The sequence below is a fragment of the Lampetra fluviatilis genome, chromosome 53 (genome assembly GCF_964198595.1).
Source record: "Lampetra fluviatilis chromosome 53, kcLamFluv1.1, whole genome shotgun sequence".
In the NCBI taxonomy this organism is placed as follows: Eukaryota; Metazoa; Chordata; class Hyperoartia; order Petromyzontiformes; family Petromyzontidae; genus Lampetra; species Lampetra fluviatilis.
The window spans coordinates 2618741-2645229 of NC_136327.1; the positions used below are offsets into that span (position 1 = coordinate 2618741).

The window sequence follows — 26489 nt, forward strand, 5'->3', positions numbered from 1 at the left end:
CTGTGGACCGCTTCGCTGCTAAGAGGGGGTCGTTAGTGTTTATTGCAATGCCATTGCACTAGAGGGGGCTGAACTTGAGACTGAACACTCAGCAGAAACTTCTGTAATTGTCCTCGGGCTCCTTCGCAACTCGAGACCTGAAGTGGAGTTACGCAGCGTCAATTGTGTCCGCCCTTCTCTGCAGTCTGGGTTTGAGTCCTGACCGTTTACCAGTCCACTGCTGGATGAAGGCTTCCCCACGCTGCGTCGGCCACGGGGGTTGTTTGACCATACTTCACCGCACCCGTCGGCGCGGGTTGGTGAAAAGCGGAGCTGGGGGTGGGGGGGTGATCCCAGGTCTGGTTTAGATCGTCACTCGCCACTGACGTTAACCGTGGCTAGGGCTTGAACTCAGGTGGCCGGGTGAGGTGTAACTAACCGCAGTGCCACCACTCCGCCACTGCACTCCACATCCAGTGTACACGCTAAAGACACAAGAACTGTAGCCGCAGGCGCTGTTAGCGATCACCCATTAAAGTTTGACATGTGGCCAGCACCACGCCCCAAACCAACCACCTTTCGTCTCCCCATAATGATGCTTAACACACCTGGACAGGTATTACTTTTGAGGCTGAGCCAACCACAGGGGAAGCGCCCAGAACAGGTTCAGATCTCACACTCGTGTTTCTCGAATTAAAAAAAACAATCACCAGTGGATCCTGCTAACCCACAGCGAGACACGTGCTCTACAGTTGATATATATTTGTGTGTGTATATATGTATATTGCATACTCACAACAATCACAACAGTCGCAGTCCAACACTAAGCGGCGGTATTTATGCTGAATTTCTTTCGCGCCGTACGTAGCCAAACCGTGCTAATCGGGTGAGAGGCCGTGCGAGCACTGAGACTTGCCCCTCGCCGGGATGACCCATACGAGCAAGGGGAACGTCCATAAATGACGTCACGCGATTTTAGACTATTTTTGACCACCCCCCCCCCTCGTCACACGGCGTCACAAAAAGTCAGACCCCCCCCCTCAAATATGACGTCACAAAGCTCTGCCCCCCCCCCCCCAAAACCATATTTCAATTTTGAAAATTAAAAATTAAACATACTTCAATTCGCTTTAAACTATCGTAATTGTAGTGCGTATTTAATGTGGCGTTGCACTCTTGATGTTGTTGGAGTGTTGTTATAACAATTAGTGTTGTTATAATTCTATATTTATTGAAAATTGCGCATTTTGATGTGACGTCACATTTCCCAACCCCCCCCCCCCCCCAGGTGTGTGACGTCATTTATGGACGGCCCCCAACCGCGACCACCTATAGCACCTGGGGGGCACGGGGAGATCGGAGGAACGGAGAGAAGTTCGATGGGAGGATGGGGGGAGTGATTATGGAAGCAGTTGTGAGAGTGACCGGGCTGCGTGGGGGAGAGTTTTGTCAATTGAACGCTGCAACAGAGAAACAAATGAATTCCACAGCCGATTGTTGGTTTGGTGAGAAACTTCGGGTGAAGTGCTCCCAACCATCCCCGTCCACGTGGACTCGTCTCCCATTCTTTGTTGCAACATCGGGGGGTCACCCGGGGCTCTGCCCACCGCCAACCTATGCCCACCCAGGATAAGCAAATGGGTTAACCGAGTGTGTAATTCTAGATTTGAAGCTTTCGTGACTGCAAGGATTCATACTCTTAATTATTTCGGTAAAGTCACGTAGGTAAAAAAATGAAATTAAAATTAATACAAAATAAAACAATAAAATCACGACGTTTCGGAGGCAACACAAGTCTCCGTCATCAGGTGGGACCTTCACAGCCAGATTTGCTGCATCAAGTGGTGCAGCAGATCCGGCTGTGACGGTCCCACCTGATGACGGAGACATTTATGTTGGCTCCGAAACGTCGTGATTTTATTGTTTTATTTTTATTAATTTTAATTTCATTTTTTTACCTACGTGACTTTACCGAAAGAACTAAGAGTATAACCGAGTGTGGTGGGGCAAAGTGTAGGCACTTCCACCTTTTCCAAGACTAACACTAAACTGTTTATGTTTTATTTTACCAGGTAAGGCCCACCCACGGAGCTACTGTATGGCTCTTATTTAGAAGCGACCTGGTCACAAACGATAGCTCAACTTAGTTGAAATGTATTGCGGCCAAATAACTCTAAACGCATGTTTATGAATGTGGAGGGAAAACCCCAAGAAAAATCTACGCGACCAGAGGAAGAGAGACACGCCGACTCCAAATATACAGCAGCAGGCGTCCGGGTCGGGATCGAACCCACGACCTCCTGCGTACCAGGCGAGGTAGTTAACATCTCCTAGCCACCGTGATGATGAGAGAGACACACAGACTCCAAATGTACAGCAGGCGTCAGGGTCGGGATCGAACCCACGACCTCCTGCATACCACGCGAGGGAGTTTACATCTCCTAGCCACCGCGGCGCCCCGAGACATCTTTACCAGGAATGAATAACGCTGCTCCCTGGAGCTCCCGTACACACACCGCTTAACTTGACAGCTACATGTTTATTCTTTTCCATGGGCAACACGGTACAGTACAGTATTGAAAACAAGAAAAAAAGAAGGCAACGACCTGAGGCACGGGCTGTATATTGCAGTCGTTCTTTGTCGATCCACTGCTGGATGAAGGCACCTCAACGCTTTGGGCAATGGGCCCTTGCCACACGGCACACCCAGGAGGAAGAGGGAGGTCGCGACGTGTGGGGCACGCGGTGCAGCGTGGAGGAGGCCAGATCACCGAGAGGGCCTTTGGAGTGGCAACCCAGAGGGGAGCGAGCAAGGGGGAAGACCTCGGGCCAGATGGTGGAGACACCACGCCAGCGGACTTTTTGACCTTCATTCGGCCTGGAGCAGCAAAGAGAAAACGTTGTGCCCAGTGGAGGTGGTCACCCTATCACACCAGCCACGCATTACAGGCTGAGCAAACCCCGAGGGGAAGGTGGATGGTGAGACCTTCAACTAGCAGTGGACTGACGATGGGGGCTGTGGCGTGTACATTTCCAAACAACAACAAAATGTCTGGCCAAACTACAGTCATACGTACTCTTTGGTTCTTTCGGTAAATAAATAAATGAGGTTGGAAAGCATGGTCAACAGACGATGCAGAACATGCTTTCCCACCTGATGATGGACGCTTGTGTTGCGCCCGAAACGTCGTGATTTATTTTATTGTATACCTAAGTGACTTTACCGAAAGAACCACAGAGTATGGATTCCTGCAGTCACGAAAGCTTCAAATCAAGATTACAGGCATACATTTGTGTACGTTGTCTAAATTGACCGCAGTGAAGGCAGTGAATATGTATGAATCATCTGTTAAAAGCCACAATAAAAATCAACAAACATAAGGGCACGTTTTGGGGTTAGTTGATGGATCGCCTTGCCAAACGTGTGGCACCGAAAACAATAACCATCACCCCGCCTATTCGTGGCTGCTCCAGAAATCCTACAATTGATGCACGTAATTGGCAGCCCAATCACCAAGCGATTAACATGTAAAAAAAAAATCGAACTCCCAACAACCTTAAAACACACACTTCACTTGAGGTGGCCCAGGTGACCCGTAGGTCAGAGGGCTGAGTAGGCCCCACTATTTCACGGCAGAGGTCGTAACCGGGTACCCGTACCCTACCCGATACCCGTACCCGGCCGGGTACGGGTACCCGTTTGCGACCCTGGTGCGGCCGGGTACGGGTAGACCGTGAGTCACTGGTGAGTCACCATTTGTCACTGATTTCCCAACGTCTTGTCTCTTCTCACAATTCAAGTTCCTAAAATCAACCCACCCGCACCTGCAACATGGCTTCATCCTAGAGGTCGCAATCAGGTACCCGATACCCGTAGCCTACCCGTAGCCTACCCGATACCCGGCCGGGTACGGGTAGGGTACGGCCGGGTACAGGTACGGGTACTCTGGTGCGGCCGGGTACGGGTACGGGTAAGGAATCAAAACCCATTTGCGACCTCTGTTTCACGGGTTACTTCAGTGTAGTGAATTGATGGCCCCCAGCCTCGTCACCAATGACTACAAAATCCCATTACTTTTCATTTAGTTCTGCACTTAATTCGGCTAAATCCCTGGTCTCGAGATTTCAAATTATCTCTCTCAATGTCATGCGACGAACATTAACTCTCATGTGCACAGCGCACGCGGGAAAGTTCTGCCCTCGTTGGTGTGAACCAGAGGTCACGTGAATGGATCTCAGAGGTGGCACTGTGATACCCGCTGCCGCGTGCCGTTCTCCGGCACGAAGAGCTGCACTGGTCTGCGCGAGATTCGAACGGACGCTTCATCTCACGACGTCGACAGCACGGTGGGGGATAACATTGGAGTTTGTCTTTGTACAAACGAAATATATCAACGTGCGCGCTTTTACTGATGGGACCCCAGTCGAGTGACAAAAATGCCACCAGTCTCTACTGGACAGCGACTGGTAACCTCTCGCGAAATGGCACCTATTATATTAACCTCTGGAGGGATGACCGGCTGAATTGACCTCTGACTGAGAGTCTAACTCGTAACCTTGTGGTCGTGAGTCGAGAAAACTTTTTCAGCACCACCCCAGAAAATTCTCTGGGGGGGGGGGGGGGGGTTCCATGTTGCTTCAAATAAAAACATCATGAAAGTATATGTTAGATTTCATTCCTGCCCAACTCTTCACACTGGAAGACTTTTTTTTTGCGAAGGTGTCATTAACTTTAAATCAAATTTTCAGACTGGATTTCTTTTTTGGATCTAGGATATTAAAGCGTGACGCAATTTCTATTGCGCTGTTCAAATGTATGACTTGAGCAATCTCTGTACTTTTCAGAGCCAAACTTTGCACACAGTTTATCTGCCAATCACTCCAGTACACGCACAAGCTACTGACCCAAAAGCAATCGCTACATGCCACTTAAATGTAAACTTACATAGGTTCATTTGTGTCTATTTTCTCCCACGATTTTACTCTAATTCTAATTGTTATATTTTCCAATACTAATACAACTAATACAATGAAAATGCTAAAAAGTCCGTGTCCACCTGCTCAAACAAGCATGTGACCTTGCGCATCTCTGTCGTGGGAATTCCTCTCTCATGGCAGGAGAGAGTCTCTCTGTAGTACTTATTTTATGCACTCTGGACGGATGATGTGCTGAGTCGACCCTGAAATAAGATTTCAACTTCGAGGCCCTTCCATTGTTGAGTCTTATCCAAGGAGTAAGCCAAATGAATTGAAATGTAATGCCCTGCAGTGAACCATATCCTTCAAATTAACCTTATGGCGGGACCCCGGGTCCAGAATAAACTGAAGTCAAAATCGTAATAAATTTATTTATTTTTGGCGACTCCGTCCCACTGCGCACATAAACGCCGTGATCCACCTGGCGCGGATCATTCTGTTGTCGTGTCGTTCAAGCGCAGCGAGGACGAATGCCGTAGTCATAAACCAGACTTTTAAACTTTGATTAGCGCATCGTGTAGAGCCCGTCAAGAGGAATAGATTGCCGTATCGTTCGCCTTCAACAGACATAGGATGACGTCGCAACGCAGTTTATGCGAGAGCCGGTGGCTTATGGCACCCCGGGGTCCCGCCATAAGGTTCATTAACGTCCAGACATTTGTTCTATCATGAATGAAAATGTTAAAATGAAATTACGTCCATGGGGGAAGGTGCTGGCAAACTAATTAGCACTCTGCCCTGTGAAGCCAACGACCCGAGTTCAACTCCCAGCCACGCACAGTTAACGTCAGTCCTGGGCCCACCCTTCACCAACTTGCATTGACCAGTGCAGACAATTAACCCCCATCACTTACACAACACGGGGAGGCCTTCATGCAGCAGTGGACAGACGAAGGACTGGACGGTATTCCATTGTTGTGAACTATCCATAGGCCGCTCGTTGTCATTTGACGGGATTAATAACACCGCACACCAACGATCACTTCCCTTTCACTACAAGTTAAATTGTTAATATCAATCAACGCCAACCTGAAAACACGTGGCCACATTTCCTAGAAAGTCAGTTACCAGAGTACATGATATAGGGATCCATGCCCTCATTTGTAGCTTAAAATACACGAATATTTTTTTACTGCTTTCATGCCATCATAAAATGCGTATCGGTCAACGCTATTTAAATATTCATCATGTTTATATTTTTATATATATGCGGGAAAGCGTTACCGAGTAACAGAACTGTAAATTTAAGAATGCCCTTCTTGCAATGTTTGACCGATGCAATTTCGTACGAAATTTGTGTGTTTGGCAGTTCACCAGAGGGTCCACAGAAAAGCCACGCACACAAGGCGGAGAAAACTATACAACTCACACAAATTCGATGGGCCAACCCCGACCACTCTTTAGCCTGTATGGTGTGCATCCCGCGCACATAACCTCCACCCAACCATCCCACCATACCGTCAAGTAAGCTCAATTACAGGCACATGCCACCAAACTTAACCCGGTAATTAGTCCATTAATTATACTGACTGACGGGAAGAAAGACAAAACTAAAATTTGCATCGGCAGCACAATGAGGAAAGCTGCATCCTCCCACGAGGTGCATCGACTCATGGCAGGTGGGGACAATGCGGTGTGGATATAATTGATATTCCTCTTATCGCACGCGCCGACAGCAAGACGCTTCATTCAATTGACATTGTGGTGCCCGTGCAATTTTATCTGCCGCCCGTTGTCAGCGCACGGTTGGATGAAGGTCTCGTGAAGGTCAATGGGGTTCATCTTCTTGGTTCTTTCGGTAAAGTCACGTAGAATGGAAATCATAAAATAATAAAACGTAATAAAATAATTCTCACGACGTTTCGGCCACAACGCAAGCAGCCGTCCTCAGACTCTGTCTTCTCGACAGACCTGTTCTCCACCTGAGGACGGCTGATTGCGTTGTGGCCGAAACGTCGTGAGAATTATTTTATTGGTTTATTTTTATTATTTTATTATTTCCATTCTACGTCACTTTACCGAACGAACCAAGAAAATGAATCCCTGCAGTCACGAAAGCTTTAAATCGAAAGTCAATGGGGTTGTTTAAATCTACTTTGCCCGCACTGGTCAAGTGCGCGCTGGTGAAGGAGGGGAGGGGGGGGCATTGAAGACCGATTGTGATGTCACTTGCCACTGATGTTCACTAACAGTGAATTATTAAACTATACTATTCTTTTATTTTACCAGGTAAGGCTCACTGAGCTATGTAGCCCTTTTTCAGAAGCGACCTGGCCACAAATTATAGCTCAATCAAGTGTCTTATCACGTGGACATATATAGCAGCAGCCAAATGCTCTACACACGTCATGGGACCTCCTTTGCCAGTACCCAAATATGAGAATAGTCTCAAAACAGTGTTACAGCTGTACGCCTTGTGGCGTCGTCTGGTCTAACACCGTTTTCAGACTAGGCTCAAAAAAAATCTGTCTCTGGTGTGGACCAATCAGTTTCAAAGACAATGCATATATTATCGGAGTATGTTTTTTGTTTGCATTCTCACCACCAGTTTTGTGGTTAATGCAGACATAATTCCTTGGAAAAGGTTTCAGTAATGGTGTTTTAACATCTTAACACCTGATAATTGTTTTTTTACCCTTTTATCTGGCAACAAAACTGACCACAATACCTGCAATCGGAATGCAAACAAAAAACACAACTCTGATAATGCATGCACTGTCCTTGAAATCGATTGGTCCACACCCGAGACAACTTTTCTTAGAGCCTAGTCTCACATGGTGTTGGACCAGATGACGCCAAAAGGCGCACAACTCAAAGACAATGCACCATCAGAGTATGAGAGTTCGGGGTAAGCATTTACACCATTGGAACCTCCTTTGCCGGTAGCAAAATATGATAATAGTTTTTTTACCCTTTTATCTGGCAACAAAACTGACACTTTTTTTACAAGGAGTCATGTTTGCATTGACCACAATACCTGCGGTTGGAATGCAAACAACACACAACTCCAAATTATAGAGGCATCAGGGTTGGGATCGAAGCCATGACCTCCTGCATAAGAGGCGAGGGAGTTAACATCCCACCATCGCAGGCCCCCTATTGTTACTAGGCTTGTCTGCCCAGGAAATCCTCACCGAGTCTTGTCGCGTTGTTTCAGGAGGGTTCTACCGTGTTTCCACAGTTAAGTGGCGATGATCGTTGGGTATATTTCAATTTAATAATTTGCGTGTACGTTGAAACATTTGGCTATTTCGGACGACGTAAAACCACCGCTCCACCCCAATACGCCTTATGGACAGCTAAATCGGAGAGCATGCATATTGTGAAGAAAATGCAAATTAGTTGCACGCTTAGAACACTGAGAATTGCTGTTAAACGTTGCGATGCTCACTGCTGCACGCTGTAGGAACTCCACGCCTTTCTTCGTACGCTCATGCTGTGACCTGAAACCCACCCTCCTGAACTTGCAATATAAGTAACTTAAGTGGTTTCATGTTCCCTTAGCTCGGGGGGGTAAAGTGATTAAGTAAGGGCATAAACCTGAATGCCCTTGTAGAAACAAGCCCACGCACTTCCATAAACACGTGGCTCGGTTTGGAACCCAACAAGGGACATTGCTGTTATTCTGCTGATGGATATTGCCTTGGCATGTTGTTGCAGATATTAGCTGAAGTTTTGTTGAGACTGGTTGGTTAAGTGTTGTTCAAGTTGAGTGTTGGGGTTGAGTGGTGGAGTATTGGGGTTGAGTGGTGGAGTGTTGGGGTTGAGTGGTGGAGTGTTGGGGTTGAGTGGTGGAGTGTTGGGGTTGAGTGGTGGAGTGTTGGGGTTGAGTGGTGGAGTGTTTGGGGTTGAGTGTTGGGGTTGGGTGGTGGAGTGTTGGGGTTGAGTGGTGGAGTGTTGGGGTTGAGTGGTGGAGTGTTGGGGTTGAGTGGTGGAGTGTTGGGGTTGAGTGGTGGAGTGTTGTGGTTGAGTGGTGGAGTGTTGGGGTTGAGTGTTGGGGTTGGGTGGTGGAGTGTTGGGGTTGAGTGGTAGAGTGTTGGGGTTGAGTGGTGGAGTGTTGGGGTTGAGTGGTGGAGTGTTGGGGTTGAGTGGTGGAGTGTTGGGGTTGAGTGGTGGAGTGTTTGGGGTTGAGTGTTGGGGTTGGGTGGTGGAGTGTTGGGGTTGAGTGGTGGAGTGTTGGGGTTAGGTGGTGGAGTGTTGTGGTTGAGTGGTGGAGTGTTGTGGTTGAGTGGTGGAGTGTTGGAGTTGAGTGGTGGAGTGTTGGGGTTGAGTGGTGGAGTGTTGTGGTTGAGTGGTGGAGTGTTGAGGTTGAGTGGTGGAGTATTGGGGTTGAGTGGTGGAGTGTTTGGGTTGAGTGGTGGAGTGTTGGGGTTGAGTGGTGGAGTGTTGGGGTTGAGTGGTGGAGTGTTGGGGTTGAGTGGTGGAGTGTTGGGGTTGAGTGGTGGAGTGTTGGGGTTGAGTGGTGGAGTATTGGGGTTGAGTGGTAGAGTATTGGGGTTAATTGGTGGAGTGTTGGGGTTGAGTGGTGGAGTGTTGGGGTTGAGTGGTGGAGTGTTGTGGTTGGGTGTTGTGGTTGAGTGGTGGAGTGTTGGGGTTGGGTGGTGGAGTGTTAGAGTTGAGTGGTGGAGTGTTGTGGTTGAGTGGTGGAGTGTTGGGGTTGAGTGGTGGAGTGTTGGGTGGTGGAGTGTTGAGGTTGAGTGGGGGAGTGTTGAGGTTGAGTGGTGGAGTGTTGGGGTTGGGTGGTGGAGTGTTGGGGTTGAGTGGTGGAGTGTTGTGGTTGAGTGTTGGAGTGTTGGAGTTGAGTGGTGGAGTGTTGGGGTTGAGTGGTGGAGTGTTGGGGTTGAGTGGTGGAGTGTTGAGGTTGAGTGGTGGAGTATTGGGGTTGAGTGGTGGAGTGTTTGGGTTGAGTGGTGGAGTGTTGGGGTTGAGTGGTGGAGTGTTGGGGTTAAGTGGTGGAGTGTTGTGGTTGGGTGTTGTGGTTGAGTGGTGGAGTGTTGGGGTTGGGTGGTGGAGTGTTGGAGTTGAGTGGTGGAGTGTTGGGGTTGAGTGGTGGAGTGTTGGGGTTGAGTGGTGGAGTGTTGTGGTTGAGTGGTGGAGTGTTGGGGTTGGGTGGTGGAGTATTGGGGTTGAGTGGAGTGTTGGGGTTGAGTGGTGGAGTGTTGGGGTTAAGTGGTGGAGTGTTCTGGATGAGTGTTGTGGTTGAGTGGTGGAGTGTTGGGGTTGGGTGGTGGAGTGTTGGAGTTGAGTGGTGGTGTATTGGGGTTGAGTGGTCGAGTGTTGTGGTTGAGTGGTGGAGTGTTGGGGTTGAGTGGTGGAGTGTTGTGGTTGAGTGGTGGAGTGTTGGGGTTGAGTGGTGGAGTGTTGGAGTTGAGTGGTGGAGTGTTTGGGTTCAGTGGTGGAGTGTTGGGTGGTGGAGTATCGGGGTTGTTAAGTGGAGTGTTGGGTGGTGGAGTGTTGGGGTTGAGTGGTGGAGTGTTTGGGTTCAGTGGTGGAGTGTTGGGTGGTGGAGTATCGGGGTTGTGTAGTGGAGTGTTGGGTGGTGGAGTGTTGGGGTTGAGTGGTGGAGTGTTTAGGTTGAGTAGTGGAGTGTTGGGGTTCGGTCGTTCAAGGTTGATAAATGCCGATCGTTGAGTGCGCGTTTCATTCCTGGTGGTGGAGTTCACTGAGGTCAGAAGAGGAAGTGCTGAAAAAGCCACGTGGAGGGTCAGGAATTGAGGCGCTCACAGAGTGAACTGTTTGGGATCCACCAGACAGCATTGTTGCACCTCGTCAACCGTGGCTGGGCCATCTGCGAAAGACAAATCATCCACCGTTTAATGAATCTCATACACAGCGCATGGGTCTCCCGGTCTCGCAACAGTCAGTGGATCTCATCAGGCTGTCACGCGGTCAAAGAAATCCAGAGTATGTCCTCGTTATCGAGCGTGTGTGTGTGTGGCGATGCTCATCTCCGTTATCGGGCCTGGGTGGAAATTCCACATTCCCGTGGAATATGTTTCAGTTTCTCTTTTGGCCCACGACAAAGTTGTTCCTCAATTGATGATTGTTTTTTTACCCTTTTATCTGGCAACAAAACTGACACCTTTTTTACAAGGAGTCACGTTTGCATAGACCACAATACCTGCGGTCGGAATGCAAACAAAAAACACAACTCTGATAATGATATGCACTGTCATTGAAATTGATTGGTCCACACCCGAGACAGCTTATCTTAGAGCCTAGTCTCACATGGTATTGGACCAGATGACGCCAAAAGGAGGTTCCAATGGTGTCCCTCAATTATTGCTCGACTGATATAATTCTGGAATAATTTCTAGAATATGTATTTCACTTTGCACTGTACATAACCACAGCTCTACACATATGCACACGTTAGATCAGGGAGGAAGTGCTTAAAGGGCGCTGCTGTGTAAGATGAAAGGGTTAATACTGGTTTCAAAGACTGAAATGCAGAGCTGACAATTCAAAAATTAAATTTTCTTATTTCAAAATTTTTACGTGAACTATGCTTTCTAATCTTTTCAAAGTGATCGGAATTTGCGGCTTAATTCAATCCGTCTTCATTGCTCGACTGAAATAATTATTGAATCATTCCTCGAATACGTATTTAACTTTGCACCGTACATAACCACAGCTCTACACATGTGCACACGTTAGATCTGGGAGGAAGTGCTCAAAGGGCGCTGCTGTGTAAGATGAAAGGGTTAATACTGGTTTCAAAGACTCAAATGCAGAGCTGACAATTCAAAAATTCAATTTTCTTATTTCAAATTTCCTACGTGATCTATGCTTTCTAATCTTTTCAAAGTGATCGGAATTTGCGGCTTAATTCAATCCGTCTTCATTCTGGCTACATTACTTTTTGTATTCATGGCTCACACACATACACTGCACATATAAATGCAGAATCTTGATAGCTCTGGCGATAGAGAAGCAGGGGCTCCCAACCATGATTTCATGTCACTGCTAGGCTCATCGTTATGATCATCGTTCATTCCGTAATTGTTGAAGCATCAGCATCACCATCCAACTACAGCCCACTCAGTCTCACCATCATCATCACTGCCAGCACAACCATCCCTCCAGAGTAAGATAAGTAACATCCCTTTGTGTGAATTAAAGCCGTTGTGTTAGGGAGAATATTGGTCTGACCATAGGAACATGGAATTTCCACCACTGGCTCAACAGTGCCCATTGCTCCAGTAGGATAATCATGCTTGTATTTTTTCAATATACACACATGAGTTCAGATAATTGGTTGGGAGTCAATGCAACCCACCATCCCTTTGAGGTGCATGAAACAGTGTACCCCTTTGCACTAAGCCAGCAGTGGAGAGACTGGTCCCCTGCCACGGGAAGGGAAAATGCCCACTCCTGGGTCAGAGGTACGAGCGGAGATTAGCAACCACTGCATGGTCATTTGAGAATGAGGGCACTTTTACTTTTGGACTTTCATTTCACAAATCCGCAGTCGTTTGCAAAAAAAAATTTTTTGCAACGTAAAAAAAGCCTGCGCTTCCCCTACGATCGCAGCGTTGGTTTTAAATGACACCCAAACCTCAGCCAGCTTTTAATTTCTGTGACCAAGAAAGTCCGAGTGGCGTCAAAAACACGAGACGTTATTTGCTTTTCCCCAATGCAATGCCCCTCTCGGATGCATGCACAGAGGCGGTACAGATGACGGGCTTAGACCAAGAGAATGGTGGATTAGTCCCGCCCGTATCGCTTACCCGTGCGAGAGATCACGGGGCTTAGCGGGCGCTATCGGTTCCCAGTCACGTACAGGCGGGGGTGGGGGGGGTCATTAGCTGTGTCGGCGAGACTCTGTTGCGCTCGGGACACAGCGCGCGATGTAAACCTGCCACAGGGGTGGAAACTTGCACGGCGATGGAAAAGCAACCTTTTGTGCCACACAGTGTGCCACGCATGCAAATATCATCAGTGGCTCAGTTGAGGTCTGCACCTTTTGGCGTCATCTGGTCGAACACCATATGAGACTAGGCTATAAAGAAAGCTGTCTCTGGTGTGGACCAGTTTCAAAGACAATGCATAAATTATCAGAGAATTGTTTTTTGTTTGCATTTGACTGCAAGTATTGTGGTTAATGTAAACATGATTCCTTGCAAAAGGTGTCAGTTTTGTTGCCAGAAAAATGGGGAAAAACCCTATTAGTAAATCTACGAGTATCCAGACAGTTCTTCTTTTTTGCTCGGGATGTTTTTGGCAGTGGGTTTTTGTTTCTATGTTTGACGTACGCGTGAATCGGAGGAACGTGCACGCGAGGGGGTGACGTCGCAATGAGCGTCGTGAAAAAAACGAAGTAAAGCGGACCGCATTGGCGGGGCACGTCGCTGGAAAGGAACAATGGCCACTCTATCTAGCAGTGGCTAGATCATGGCTGATGATTGACGACTTATGATGTCAATCATCAGCCACGTAGAGCAAGTTGGACTCCTACTTGCTGTACTGCACTCCGAAATGACACCTTGTTGCCAAGCTGGTGGGTATACCAAAGGGCTGCTATGTATACATGATCCACCAACAAGACCAATAAAACAAGTCTTCGTGCCCCCCATATTATGGCGCCACGGTGGCTAGGAGATGTTATCTCCCTCGCCTGGTATGCAGGAGGTCGTGGATTCAATCCCGACCCTGACGCCTGATGTATATTTGTATTTTCATATTTCTCTCTCCCGCCGTGGCCGCGTGGATTTGTCTCCGGGTGCTCCGGTTTTCCCTTCCGCAGTTCGACTCAACATGCGGTTAGGGTATTTGGCTGCTGTCAATTTCGACACGATTAGCCACTTTGTTGAGCTATCATTTGTGGACAGGTCGCTTCTGAAAGAGAGCTGTGTAGCCCGTGAGCCTTACCTGGTAAAATATATAAAAAATTAGTCAAAAGGTAATAAATGCACACGAGCGTGGAGCAGTGCGCGTCTCTGGCGATTATCTGCAACATCGATGGTTTTTTTCCATCGTGTTGCTTCTGTGCTCACACGCCACGGATGTCGCTTGTAAAATAGCTGGGCAACTGACTGAGCTCATTCGATTTTTGTTCCACAAACTAATCTCGGACCAGTGGTGGCAACTGAGGATTCGTGTGGTCTCTCCGTGGGACAGCAAACAAATATTCAGTCCCCACGTGGTGGTGCTTAAATTACTGATCCGAGTCGGGTGACGAAAAAAGTCAACCCACTACCAGGATTTGGATTTGCAAATTCTGCCATATACCAGCAGGCTACATTATACACTCGCATATAGGTGGCTCCATAGGCCAGGATCATGGAAGCTTTAGCAGAAATCAATGACTGCTAAGACAGAATAGATAGGTGTTTAGTTTGTGCCGATACGGAGGGAGTGAATCATATATAATACTACAAACAGCATAGAAAATGCCCTTGTAGACATTACGAACAGCACAGAGGAAAGGGAGACCTCCCAACGCACGCACATTTATTGGGCGGGGAGGGTGGCTGAGAGAGGGAGTGGGTGGAAATGTGAGGGAGAGGAGGAGTGAGGTGACTTTGAGAGTCAAGTCGGAGGAAGGGCATGAAGGAATGTGAAGTCGATGAGAGAGAGAGAATTAAAATAAGCAAATAAAGTGTGCACTTGGTCGCGTGTGTCGAGTCACACAAATCCAAGTGAGCACAACTCCACGGGAGAATAAGTGCCTGGCATCGTGGAATGACGTGGCGGCGATGAACGTCGAGGCAAAACGACGTCGCGAACGTGAGTCACTGGCACGGGTGCATCTTGCACGAGTTGAAGTAACGCGTTGCGCACCAGACATCGGGGTCAATGACACTGGTCAACAAAAAAAAAAATTTCTGGCCTGGACTTTTGCAGCTGTTTTAGACTCATTTCAGGGTGCTGATTCCAAATCTGATCTCAGATTTGCTATATCACATCTCATTTATATGCTATCGGCATACCCCATTTTCATTGAGTTTACCCGAAATTAACTCTGTCACTTATGATTGCAAGTTGTTGCGAGTCAGTGACTGCTTTAGTGTTAAAATGTGGTGCTGTGTTTTTAGGATAGTGTGTTTATAATATCATTTTATGTAGATATCCACATTTATTTAATATTTTTCTTCTGCAGTTTTTATTGAAAATGCAATATTTGATATCTCAAAAACCTGATGTGATAGACAGATTTGGAATCAGCACCCCAAAATTACCTTAAAACCGTTGGAATACCTTATGCCAGAAAAAGTGTGTTGACCAGTGTTATTTTTCCAGACGGCGCTGAATGAATGCACGGGCACCACGTGACCGGCTCCCTCGGGTGAACGTCGCGTGGCATGATTCACCAACTCGGCGTCTGTTGTTGTTGGTGTTGTTACTACCATTACCATTATTGTCGTCTGCAGACGAGGAAGAATCGCTTTTCTATGGAAAACGCAAGGCATGGGGGAGGGAGTGGCGGGGTAATATATCGATCAGTGGGTGGGCGGTGGGTGGGCTGTCTTTACTGCATAGATGCTGCGCTCTTTCTGCGTTTCGTAACGAGGTGCGCCGTATGTATGTGTATGCTGAACTTCTTTCGCACCGTACGTAGCCAACCGTGCTTGGTCGGAGGTGAACCACAATACTTTGCCGATCTCGTCAAGGGGCGTGAACCATCATCACGCGAACTCCGCTCATCCTCGTAGCAGCAGCAGCGGCGGCTTTTGGCTGCTGGCCATCGAACAAAGATGGTAGTCACCGCGTCGCGCGGCGCTTTTAGATGCGCTTCCGTGGCCGTCTGGAACGCTCTTCCCTTCCGATATTAAGAAGCCACTGGATCTATGCACTTTTACATCATCTAGATTGACAAACTCACTTCTTTAGAACTGATTTTTGTGTTTAGTTTGTTGTCCTGCAACTCCGATTAGCACGCTTGGCTATGTACGGTGCGAAAAAAAACACACGCAACAAACTAAACACAAAAAGTAGTTCTCAATAAATGAGTTTCAATCTAGATTATTTAGAAGTGCATAGCATAGTTCTTCTTCTTAACGCTTTGCTTTAGATGTAGAGGCGTTTTCTCTACGAAGGTTATGACGTAGACAGATGTACGCTCAATAGGGCCCTGTCGGTATAGTGGCATGCCCCATCTACAAATTGTCTGCATTGAGATGTCAGCGGTAGTGTAGCGGTTAGGGCGCTGCGCTACGAACCCGGTGGCCCGAGTTCGATTCCCGCTCAAGGCCAACACCGGTGACGATTATCTGAACCGGTCCTGGGCCTCCCCTAGGTCGACTCAGCATAAAATGACCACCTGGTGCGGTGTACAAACATCGCCATTCGGGAGACAAAGGCGGCCGAGCGTAGTGCTGGCCACCCACCCCATCGTGTGATGTGCCGGGCTTCATAGGCGCAACTCGCTAACAGAACTTGCCCTAAAAGTCTCTTGAAGCTATACGGGGGGATCTTTGTCGTTGTATTCTGGATATTGGTGTCCCATATTCTTTTTTTTATCCTTATGCTTGTTTATCCAAGAAAGCGTCACTGAGTCTCAAGACTCATTATCAGGAGGGTCCTGCCAAGTTTTACTTTTTTTACTTTTGCAGTGGGAGTTGGGAGGGGCAATTTTGTTGCTCTGCATAATCCCAGTTGAATAATTTGCGAGTAATTTCTCAGCCAATACCAGTTACATTGTACGAATTTTTTGAGTTTCGCAAGAGGAGGAGAGCAGATAACCCAGAGGATTCCCATGAAGAACAGGGGGAGAACATACGGAAAGGCACCCCCGAGTTGTGAATCAAACCCAGTGCCCTCTTGTTGTGAGGCTGCGGTGTTACCAGGGGTGTCCACTCCGTAGAGGTGTACTCTGCATAACGGAGTTGTGTCCTAGGCTATGTTGGCAAGTGGCACTTGCGAACAATAATTTCCGTTCTTGTAATGCGACAATAAATCTAAAGCATTTCACAATTTTATTCATTTCTACGTGGGCGGCGGCGGCGGGGGAGTAAAAAAAATATATTGTGAAATAATTTTCGCATTTCTACGCCTTGTCGCGCCCCTCAAGGGATGTGCGTCGTGTACCATGCATCACGCGACGCTGCGATGTACTGCCGTGCATTGCTGAAGCCGCGCTGCCACAATGGGTGGTGCCGAGGCGAGCCGCACGCCGCCACGCACCACCGCACCCAGCCACACACTAACAGATAAGGTCTCGCCCGCTGCTGGCGAGACGTTATCTCCCGCGCCTGGTGTGCAGGAGGCCGTGGGTTCGATCCCAACCCCTTGACGCCTGCTGTATATTCGGAGCGTGCACGTTCTCTCTCCCCCGGGGTCGAGTGGATTTTCCTCCGGGTCCTCCGGTTTTTCCCACCACATTTAGAATCGACGTGCGATAGGGATTATTTTGCTAATGTAAATTTCCACATGATAAGCCACTTCTTTGCGCTATCATTTGTGGCTTCTGAAAATAAACTGATAGCTCAGTGTTGCCTTTCCCTGGTAAGTTTAAAAAAAAAAATCTATGCCAACCCATACCCCACAAAAACCACACAATGCCACACTCTACCAAAATCGCTGACGACCTCGCCATTCATTCTGTGCGGTAACTCTCCATGGGCAGATTACCCGGGTTGCAGATTAACCCCGCTTGTAAAATAAACGATTGCATGCCTGCTCCTTCTCTAGTTAGCTGCTCCTCACTCGTCGGGGTTCAGCGTCTTGGGGAGCCCCGTGTGACCGCAGACACCGCAGACACCTCGGGCAAGTAAACCGATTACCTTAAGCAGCGGTAAACACAGACGGCGCTGAACCACTCCGCCCAGGTAAACAATGAGCACGTGCTCATGGACGAATCTACGCGTGTTATGCTTTGTCTGTGTGGTTTGATTTTTCCATGCCACCCCTCCACCCCATTCCCTCGGATATTCGAGAGTCGACTGCACCACACGTGAGCTATGCGTTCTATGCAGTGTCATAACGCTGACGAACAAAGCAAAGCCACACCACAGAACCATTGATACCAGCCACACCCTACCCAACTACACCACAACCTACCAAACCAAGCCACACTCTACCAAACCATAACCTATGGAATCACAGCATCTCCTGCCCCGGTGGATGGAAGCGCACTGCACAAACTACACCACACCACGCAAGCCGTACCGCACCGCGCAGGCCACACCACACCACGCAAACCATGCCACCCACGCAAACCATGCCACACCGCGTCACACCGCACAAACCACGCCACACTGCACAAACCGTGCCACACAACACAAACCACACCACACCACGCAAACCGCGCCACACCGAGCCGTGACGCCCCCCCGCGCGCTTGTGTGTGCGCGCGTGTGCCCCCCGTCGCCGCACGTACGCAGGGGGAAGTAGTCGTTGCGCGCGATCTCGGCGCGGGCCGCCAGTGCCGCGTGCTTCACGGCGAGCAGTGCGCTGCACGACATGCACTGCGGCGGCTCCCCCGACGCCTTGGAGCGCAGCACCCCCGCCGGGTTGGGGGCGTCCTTCAGCAGGTGCACGCGGAAGTCCACCGGGATGTCCTGCACACCACGACAAGATCAGGTCACGCCACGACAAGTTTATGGCCACGCTAAGACAAGTGACGCCACGCCAGGACAAGATCAGGCCATGCCACACCACGACAAGATCAGGTCACGCCAAGACAAGTTTCTAGCCATGCCAAGACAAGTGACGCCACGCTATGTCCAGGACAAGATCAGGCCATGCCACACCACGACAAGATCAGGTCACGCCAAGACAAGTTTCTAGCCATGCCAAGACAAGTGACGCCACGCTATGTCCAGGACAAGATCAGGCCATGCCACACCACGACAAGATCAGGTCACGCCAAGACAAGTTTCCAGCCATGCCAAGACAAGTGACGCCACGCTATGTCCAGGACAAGATCAGGCCATGCCACACCACGACAAGATCAGGTCACGCCAAGACAAGTTTCTAGCCATGCCAAGACAAGTGACGCCACGCTATGTCCAGGACAAGATCAGGTCACGCCAAGACAAGTGACGCTACGCCATGCCAGGACAAGATCAGGCCACGTCATATCCAGGAAAAATTCAGGCCTCGCCAAAACAAGCCACGTTCGATTAGCACGGTTGGCTACGTACGGTGCAAAATGAGTTCGACGTGACAAACTTTCGTACGTCACGCCAGGCCAGGGGATGTTTGACCACGCCCCTCCAGGGAAAGTCACGCTACACCAGGGCAATGCACACTGCAGCAGGTCAGGAAAAAGTCAGGCCATCAAGGGCGTGGCTTGTCAGATGGCAGCACAGAAAGTAGGTTTCCTCAGAAAGCTCTGAAGATTGTTGGGCGTCAGAAACGTGCATGCATTTCCTGTCTGTGGGTGATCTTGTTGTGGCGCGTGCACAAAGTCACGATTAAAAGGAGTTTGCCAAATATCCCAGTGCAGGACCCCTCCTGAAAACGCCTTGAGAAATTCTTCGACATGACAAATGTGTTTGTAGTAATGCATTCATTTTATATTCAAAGCGTATGTGTAAAGATAACCAAATCCATGTTCAAAGCCTTTCCCCTTCAGCAAGAAAGAAGTGTTAATTGAAACCTTTACACCGAGTGAAAGAATTGTGTTTTATTATTTAATTGTTTTCTCTGGCTGGGTGGTTCTATGTCATTCGATTTGCAACTGGACAGTTTGAAATTCAAATCCCAATCAGAGGCCGACTCGGCCCATCCATCATCCATCTGAAGGTTAATAAAATGACGACTACTTTGTGAAAAGTCAACGGTGGCTGACGGATGCAGAGATCAATCCGAACCACGGGGATGAGCACCAGCACACGCTCGTGTGAGCAGGAAGATGAATGCGGGCTTTGGATATTTATTTATTTATTTCGTCATGATTATTATTGACTTCCGCCCGTGCTGTGTGCTGTGCATGAATGGGGCCCCCCCTCTTATCCTCGGCAAATAGCTGGGGGAGTGACAGTCGCCCCGGAGTGGCGGCGGCGTGCTCGCGCATCTGTGTGCGCGCGCTCGCACAATAGCGGCGGTGTGCGAACCCTCGCCATCCGTTCGCATTCCCCTTGTCAATCCCAGAGAGACTGGCACAGTGGGCTGACCTAACGGGGTGCAGAGCCCGTGACCTTGACATTTTTCTGCGTTTTTCTTTCATTCACATTTTTGTGACGAGTGGTGTATGTGCGTGCGCGTGCACACACGTGTTTGCACGTTTGTGTGCGTGTGTGTGCGGGAGCTGCAGTGTAGCGGTTAGTGCGAAGCTCTACCAAACCGGCAACCCGGGTTCGATTCCCGCCCACGGCCACCAAACACCAGTGACGGATATCGGAACTGATCCTGAACCCGTGTGACCGTCCAAAGTGACTGCCCCATGTGATCCCTCCACGTGACCCCCCCATCCCCCCCCTCAACGTGACCGCCCCATATAAACGTGCGTGTCTTGTGGCTCCCGGCCGGATGAAGAATTCTGCTAAGCGGACTCGTAGGACGGGGAAGTTCGTCGCGAGCAGAGCGCTGGCCGACGGTGCGCGGCCGGAGCGAGCGGGCACCACCTTGCTGCTGGGAGGTTTGTACTCCCACGTGCCGTTGGTGAGCAGCTGCCCGCTGGTGGGGTGGTAGACCAGGCGCTCCGTGAGCCAGTAGCCCAGGCCCATGGTGAAGGCGCCCTCCACCTGCCCGACGTCAATCGCCGGGTTCATGCTGCCGCAGAAAACGACGCAACGCAACGTCACTGAACGAATACATCTTCTTGGTTCTTTCGATAAAGTCACGTAGAAGGGAAATAATAAAATAATAAACATAAAACATTATAAAATACAATTCTCACGACGTTTCGGCCACAACGCAAGGACGGCTGCTTGCGTTGTGGCCGAACTGTGCCCCCAACTTGCTATGTTTTAGCCGCCCAGTGCTCCGCTCGCTGTTATGAGCATGTTACTCCTAGGCCCTCCGCTGTTGTTGGAGGGTGACGGCCTGTAACTGTCCAGTAGTAGCGTCCTTCATGCACGCACACACAAGGATCCCCCAGTATAGTCTTCACATACTTTTGGGGCAAGTGCTGTTAGCGAGCAGCTGTGAAGACCGGCACGGCACACAAGGGAGTTCGCAAGGCGGTGTTCTAACCACTACAAAAAAAGATCCCCCGTATAGCCTTTCCAGACTGTTGGGGCAAGTGCTGTTGGCGAGCACCTATAAAGGCCGGAACGGCACACGAGGAGGTGGGTGGCCAACACCCCGCCCGACCGCCTTTGTCTCCCAGGTAGCGATGTTTACACACCGCACCAGGTACTCATTTGAGGCTGAGTCGACCTAGGCGAGGCCTAGGACCGCTTCAGATAATCCTCACTGGTGTTGGCCCGTGAGCGGGAATATAATTCGGCACGCCGGGTTCGTAGCGCTAACCGCTGCACCACCACTCCCCACAGACACACGCGCACGTGTGCTCTCGCACGGACCTCTGGCCGCAGTCGAAGAGGATGTCGACACGCCGGAGCACGTGCTCGCCCGTGAGCACGTCCAGCTCGGCCTCCGTGGCCGTCACGCCGTACGAGTTGTAGCGCGGCTCCGTTGACGTCGCGTCCGGCCACACCCTGCCACGGCGGCCGTGAGACGATCGAAAAGGTGTCGCAGGCGAGGGGGCGGAGGAGTTGGAGGAGAGAAGAGAGATATAGACGTCTGTGTGAGCACGTACTTCGAACTTCTTTCGCGCCGTATGTAGCCAACTGTGATAAGGACACCAAACTAACACACAAAAAGCAGTTCGAACAGAAATGAGCTTTCAATCTCGATGTAAAACGCATAGCTCAGGTGGCTTCATAATATCGGAAGAACGTTCCAGACGGCCGCAGAAGCGCATCTGAAAGGGCGCGATGCGGTAACAACCGTCTTAGTTTGACGGCAGGACAACAGGCACGCTGGAGATTAGCGATTCATCTGCTTATTTACGTTCATAGTGATTTTCGTCTTCAGCTCGTATTTGGTTCACACTTATTATTATTATATCACACGAATCTCGGCCCCCCTTGAGGCCCTAATAACCAGTTTTTGTGTAAGTTCACTGCAGCAGCACATCCATAATCTATCAGCCTCAAATGAAGTAGTTGAGAAGATTGGCAGGTAGCTGGATGGGTGGGTATGTAGGCCATTTGGTGGTTGGGTGGGTATTATAGTAATTGGAAGGGTTAGTAGGTAGGTATGGGCATAGGTAGGTAGATTGGTGGGTAGGTAGATGAATAAGCGAGTATATAGGTGGGTTGGTGGAAAAGCTAAGGACATTGGTAGGTGGGTGTGTGGGTAGATAGGCAGTTGGGTGGGTAAGCGACCTCACCAGAGAAAGGCATAATTTAAGTAACACACGCACGCACGCACACGGTTAATAGTGTAATGGTCAGCACACTGGACTTGCAATCCAGAGGTGGCTGGTTCGAACCCCCGGCGCTGCGGCTGAAACAATGGTCAAGTTTCTCAAATCCTCAGAGGCATCTGGCGAGCGTGGCCGAGCAGGCTAGAAGACGCTCTTGGGGAGGTTCCCGAAAACTACTTTCCCTCTAGTGCAGTGGTTCTTAAAATTCACTGCGGCCTTGCACCCCCCCCTTTGGTTCTCAATCGCATATTTTTTCATGTTAATAAATACACGGGGTTTGGTGAAACAAAGTAGTCGCGCGTACGTGCCCATGCTTAATTTGCGCTTCGATGATTTACCTTCTAAAAAAATCTGGCCACGTCTCGCACCCGCAGGGGGTGCAGCGTGCACCCCGGGTTAAGAACCAACGCTCTCGTAGTAGGTTTTTACCCTTTAAACTGGTACAAAAACTGAAACCTTTATACAAGGCATCATGTTTGCAATAACCACAACACAAGCAGTCAAAATGCAAACAAAAAGAAACAACTCTGATAATGATATGCACTGTCCTTGAAGTTGATTGGTCCACACCCGAGACAGCTTTTCTTAGAGCCTAGTCTCCATTGGTGTTGGACCAGATGACGCCAAAAGGCGTACCAGTTTAAAGGGTAAAAACCTACTACTATATTTTGCCACTGGTAAAGGAGGTCTCGTAGTGTAAACCACCGCTCTATCGGAAGCCGTTCTGCCGGTAGTGGCGTGAGCAAGCAATTGCAGGGCTGCACCCTTCCCTTCAACCGTACACATATATTCTTCGTAATATAAAAAAAAATACGACCGCTTAGGGTGGGACCGCAGCGTTTAAAGTCCAACAATGCATCTGGGTGATTATCGCCGGCGCTCCGTGGACCCTCGACAAAAAGAGTGGCTCCCCGCGGCGCCCAGCTTCGACGGGAGGCTCTCGGCAAAGATCCGCTCGGCCGTGCGTGATGGGACATGCCCAGTCCCTGCGTGAGTGACGGGCATGGGACAGGCGCTCAATTTGCCGTGGGGGGACGGGACAGGACTGGGGGGGGGGGGCAGAGGGGTTTACCGGCGTTCCGCCATCAAAGCCTCATTCATTCGGCGGGATTTCGCTTTGCGCCCCCGCGTCACAACGATGTAAAACCATAAAAATCATCACGTGCAGCCCTTTGTTAGTCGTCCACTGCTGGATACAGGCCTCCCCATGCCACGTCGGCCATGGCCTGGTCGGTGACGGTTGGTGACTGCACGTACGCACGTTGTACTTCTCTCGCACCGTGCCGAGCCAACGGATGCTAACATTGGTCAACAAAAAAGAAACATTTTTTTCTGGCCTGGACTTTTGCAGCTGTTTTAGACTAATTTCAGGGTGCTGATTCCAAATCTGATCTCAGATTTGCTCTATCACATCTCATTTTTATGCTATCGGCATACCCCATTTTCATTGATTTTACCCGAAATTAACTCTGTCACTTATGATTGCAAGTTGTTGCGAGTCAGTGACTGCTTTAGTGTTAAAATATGGTGCTGTGTTTTTAGGATAGTGTGTTTATCATATCATTTTATACAGATATCCATATTTATTTAATATTTTTCTTCTGCAGTTTTATTGAAAATGCAATATTTGATATCTCAAAAACCTGATGTGATAGACAGATTTGGAATCAGCACCCCAAAATTACCTTGAAACCGTTGGAATACCTTATGCAAGAAAGAGTATGTTGACCAGTGTAATCGGACCCTGCTTGGGACGTGGGCAGGGGTTGTACGAAACGCGAACGAAAGCTAGGGGATGCCACGCAGACGCTGGCAAAATTTATTTCTGCTGGTGGTGAGTGGAGGATACCATATTCTTAGGTTTTTTCGGTAAAGTCACGTAGGTAAAAAATAAAAAAATAAAATTAATAAAAGTAAAATACATTTTTTATATTTTACTTGTATTAATTTAAATTTTTTACCTACGTGACTTTACCGAACAAACCTAAGAATATGAATCCCTGCAGTCACGAAAGCTTTAAATCGAAACCTCCCATATTCTTCCCAGAAACGGAAAAAGCCTATTCGTTTTCTTTTCATCGCTGTGATAAGTCCTCAGTGGGCAACCCTAGCCCGGCCCCTTCCACAGCAATGTGGAATTACCACCACCAGCTTGCACAGCCTCTAAAGCGGGGCGAGCACCAACACACGCTTGTCTGAGCCCAGATATGTTTCAAGCCTCTTTGCTGTACCGCTTCCTCCGCGCACAACCTTAGTTACCCTTCAGGTGCGTTTCACATCTCTGCCTGATCTACCAACCCCATGCAACATTCATCAGATTACGCCACCGCCACCGCCATCACACCCGGTCAGTACCTCCCTTTGAGCAGTGATGCAGAACGGATAAAAACGAGAAACGATTCCACGTGTGTCTCTCGGAAGCCACGGATGGGAGGAGTCTGCGCCTTGTCCCACTTCATCCTCTCCCGCAGGCGCTGAGCACACCTGGGCCGGTGAGGCTTCCACTAAAAAGGCGTTGCCCCTGATCCCGTGCCAAAGAGCTGACAGCTACTGTGCAATTATGACCGAAGTGCTTTGTGTGCTACACAGGGATTTCATTGTATTCATATTGTGTGTGCGTGCGTGTGTGTTGGGAGTGGGGGAACGGTAGCGTAGCGCTTAGCACGCCGCGCTACTGAACCCGGCAGCCCGAGTTAGATTCCCGCTCACGGCAAACACCAGTGAGGATTATCTGAACCGGTCCCAGGCCTCCCCTAGGTCGACTCACCATCAAATGAGTACCTGGTGTGGTGTGTGAACATCGCCACTGGGGAGACAAAGGCGGTCGGGCGTGACGCTGGTCACCCACCCCCTCGTGTAACTTTCCGGCCTTCATAGGTGCTGCTCGCTAACAGCACTTGCCCCGAAAGTCTGTTACAGGCTACACGGGGGTCTTTGTTGTGGGGGGGCGGGGGAGTTTTATTCCTGGCCATGGCGAGCATCGGTCGCGAGCGATGTCCGAACCATAATAAAGGTTTTTGGGTTATATCGCGTTATTCATAAATGTGTCGCAAACCTCCACCACCCGACACGGCCAATTAGTAAAAAATGTGTCACGTTGACAAAAGACAAATAGTTCACTACTTTAGCCCGGCGGTGTGTTGAAGATAATTGTCTTTTGTCAACGTGACACATTTTTTTACTGATTGGCCATGTCGGGTGGTGGAGGGTTGCGACACATTTATAAATAACGCGATCTAACCCAAGAACCTTTATTATGAATCATATTGGTCGCGAAAGCCTACGTGTTAAACGTCCAAACCAGCCTCCTTCGCCCCGTAATTTTGTTGACCCGAGTCACTCTTCGCAAATGAGACTCCATCCTGCCCTCTTGATTGCTCGCCAGGTTAAACAAAACCCGATCTCTCCCGTAATCTTCCTTCGTGGGGGAAGGAAAAAACAACCAAGGGCAGCGTCTCTTTACAGCTGGTGACATTTGTTCTGCCGCCAGGACCGGTGGTGCCACGTGGATGGAGAGACGCGAGTCGGCGTGAAACGTCCCTCTCGTACTACTCTCATACTCTCGTACTACACTCGTTCTCCTCTCGAACTACTTTGACGGATGAAATAATGGGGGGCACGAGAAGGTGGGGGGGGGGGGGTGTGGCGGGGGGGTTATAGAAAAGTCAGCGGCACAACGCACGCACGAGGATGGGAGCCAAAGCGCAAGGGATGAATGCCCCCCCACACCTGCCCCCCCAGGTAAGAGTACACCACATTATTTGCGATGATCAAAGTGCAACGTCGCACATTCAACCTTCTACGTATCCGCCCTGACCAATTAAAAGCGCACGCCAAAAAATAAACACTGGGATTCTCCCGTGTTGTTTTCTGCCCGGAGCAAAACAAGCGGAAACGAAGCGTCTGGTTTTTTTTTTTTACCGCCGGGCGCCAAACGGATGGTCCTGGGACTTTTACGCGTTTTTTTTTTTCCGCTCCGGAGCTTTCGAGGCAGGATTTGTGTATCATACAGACTCGCAAAACGCTTGGCTCGCGGAGTGACCAAGAGACGGCAGGTTAGCAAGCAAGTTGCTGGCTGCCTTTGGAGATAATCTGGGCAATTGTCCCTCGAATGCACGGGGAGATTTCTTCAGCCATCCTCGACTCTTCCCACGTGCGAATAAACTCGGTGAGCGAATGCGGACGAATATTCCCAAGCAGCGCTCTCTTG

The 26489-nt window shown here is 49.4% G+C and overlaps 1 protein-coding gene across 1 annotated transcript in view; it reads right to left on the reverse strand.

Moving 5' to 3' along the window:
• Positions 1 to 2488: 2488 nt before the first annotated feature.
• LOC144949289 (xanthine dehydrogenase-like) overlaps positions 2489 to 26489 on the reverse strand; it is a 90172-nt gene continuing 66171 nt past the window's right edge. Inside the window, exons 27-30 of the mRNA XM_078879230.1 lie at positions 21372 to 21506; positions 20469 to 20616; positions 18278 to 18458; positions 2489 to 10744 (exon numbers count right to left, since the gene is read on the reverse strand). Coding sequence (XP_078735356.1) covers positions 10677 to 10744; positions 18278 to 18458; positions 20469 to 20616; positions 21372 to 21506 — 532 coding nt within the window. The 3' untranslated portion in view covers positions 2489 to 10676. The remainder of the gene's footprint in view (positions 10745 to 18277; positions 18459 to 20468; positions 20617 to 21371; positions 21507 to 26489) is intronic.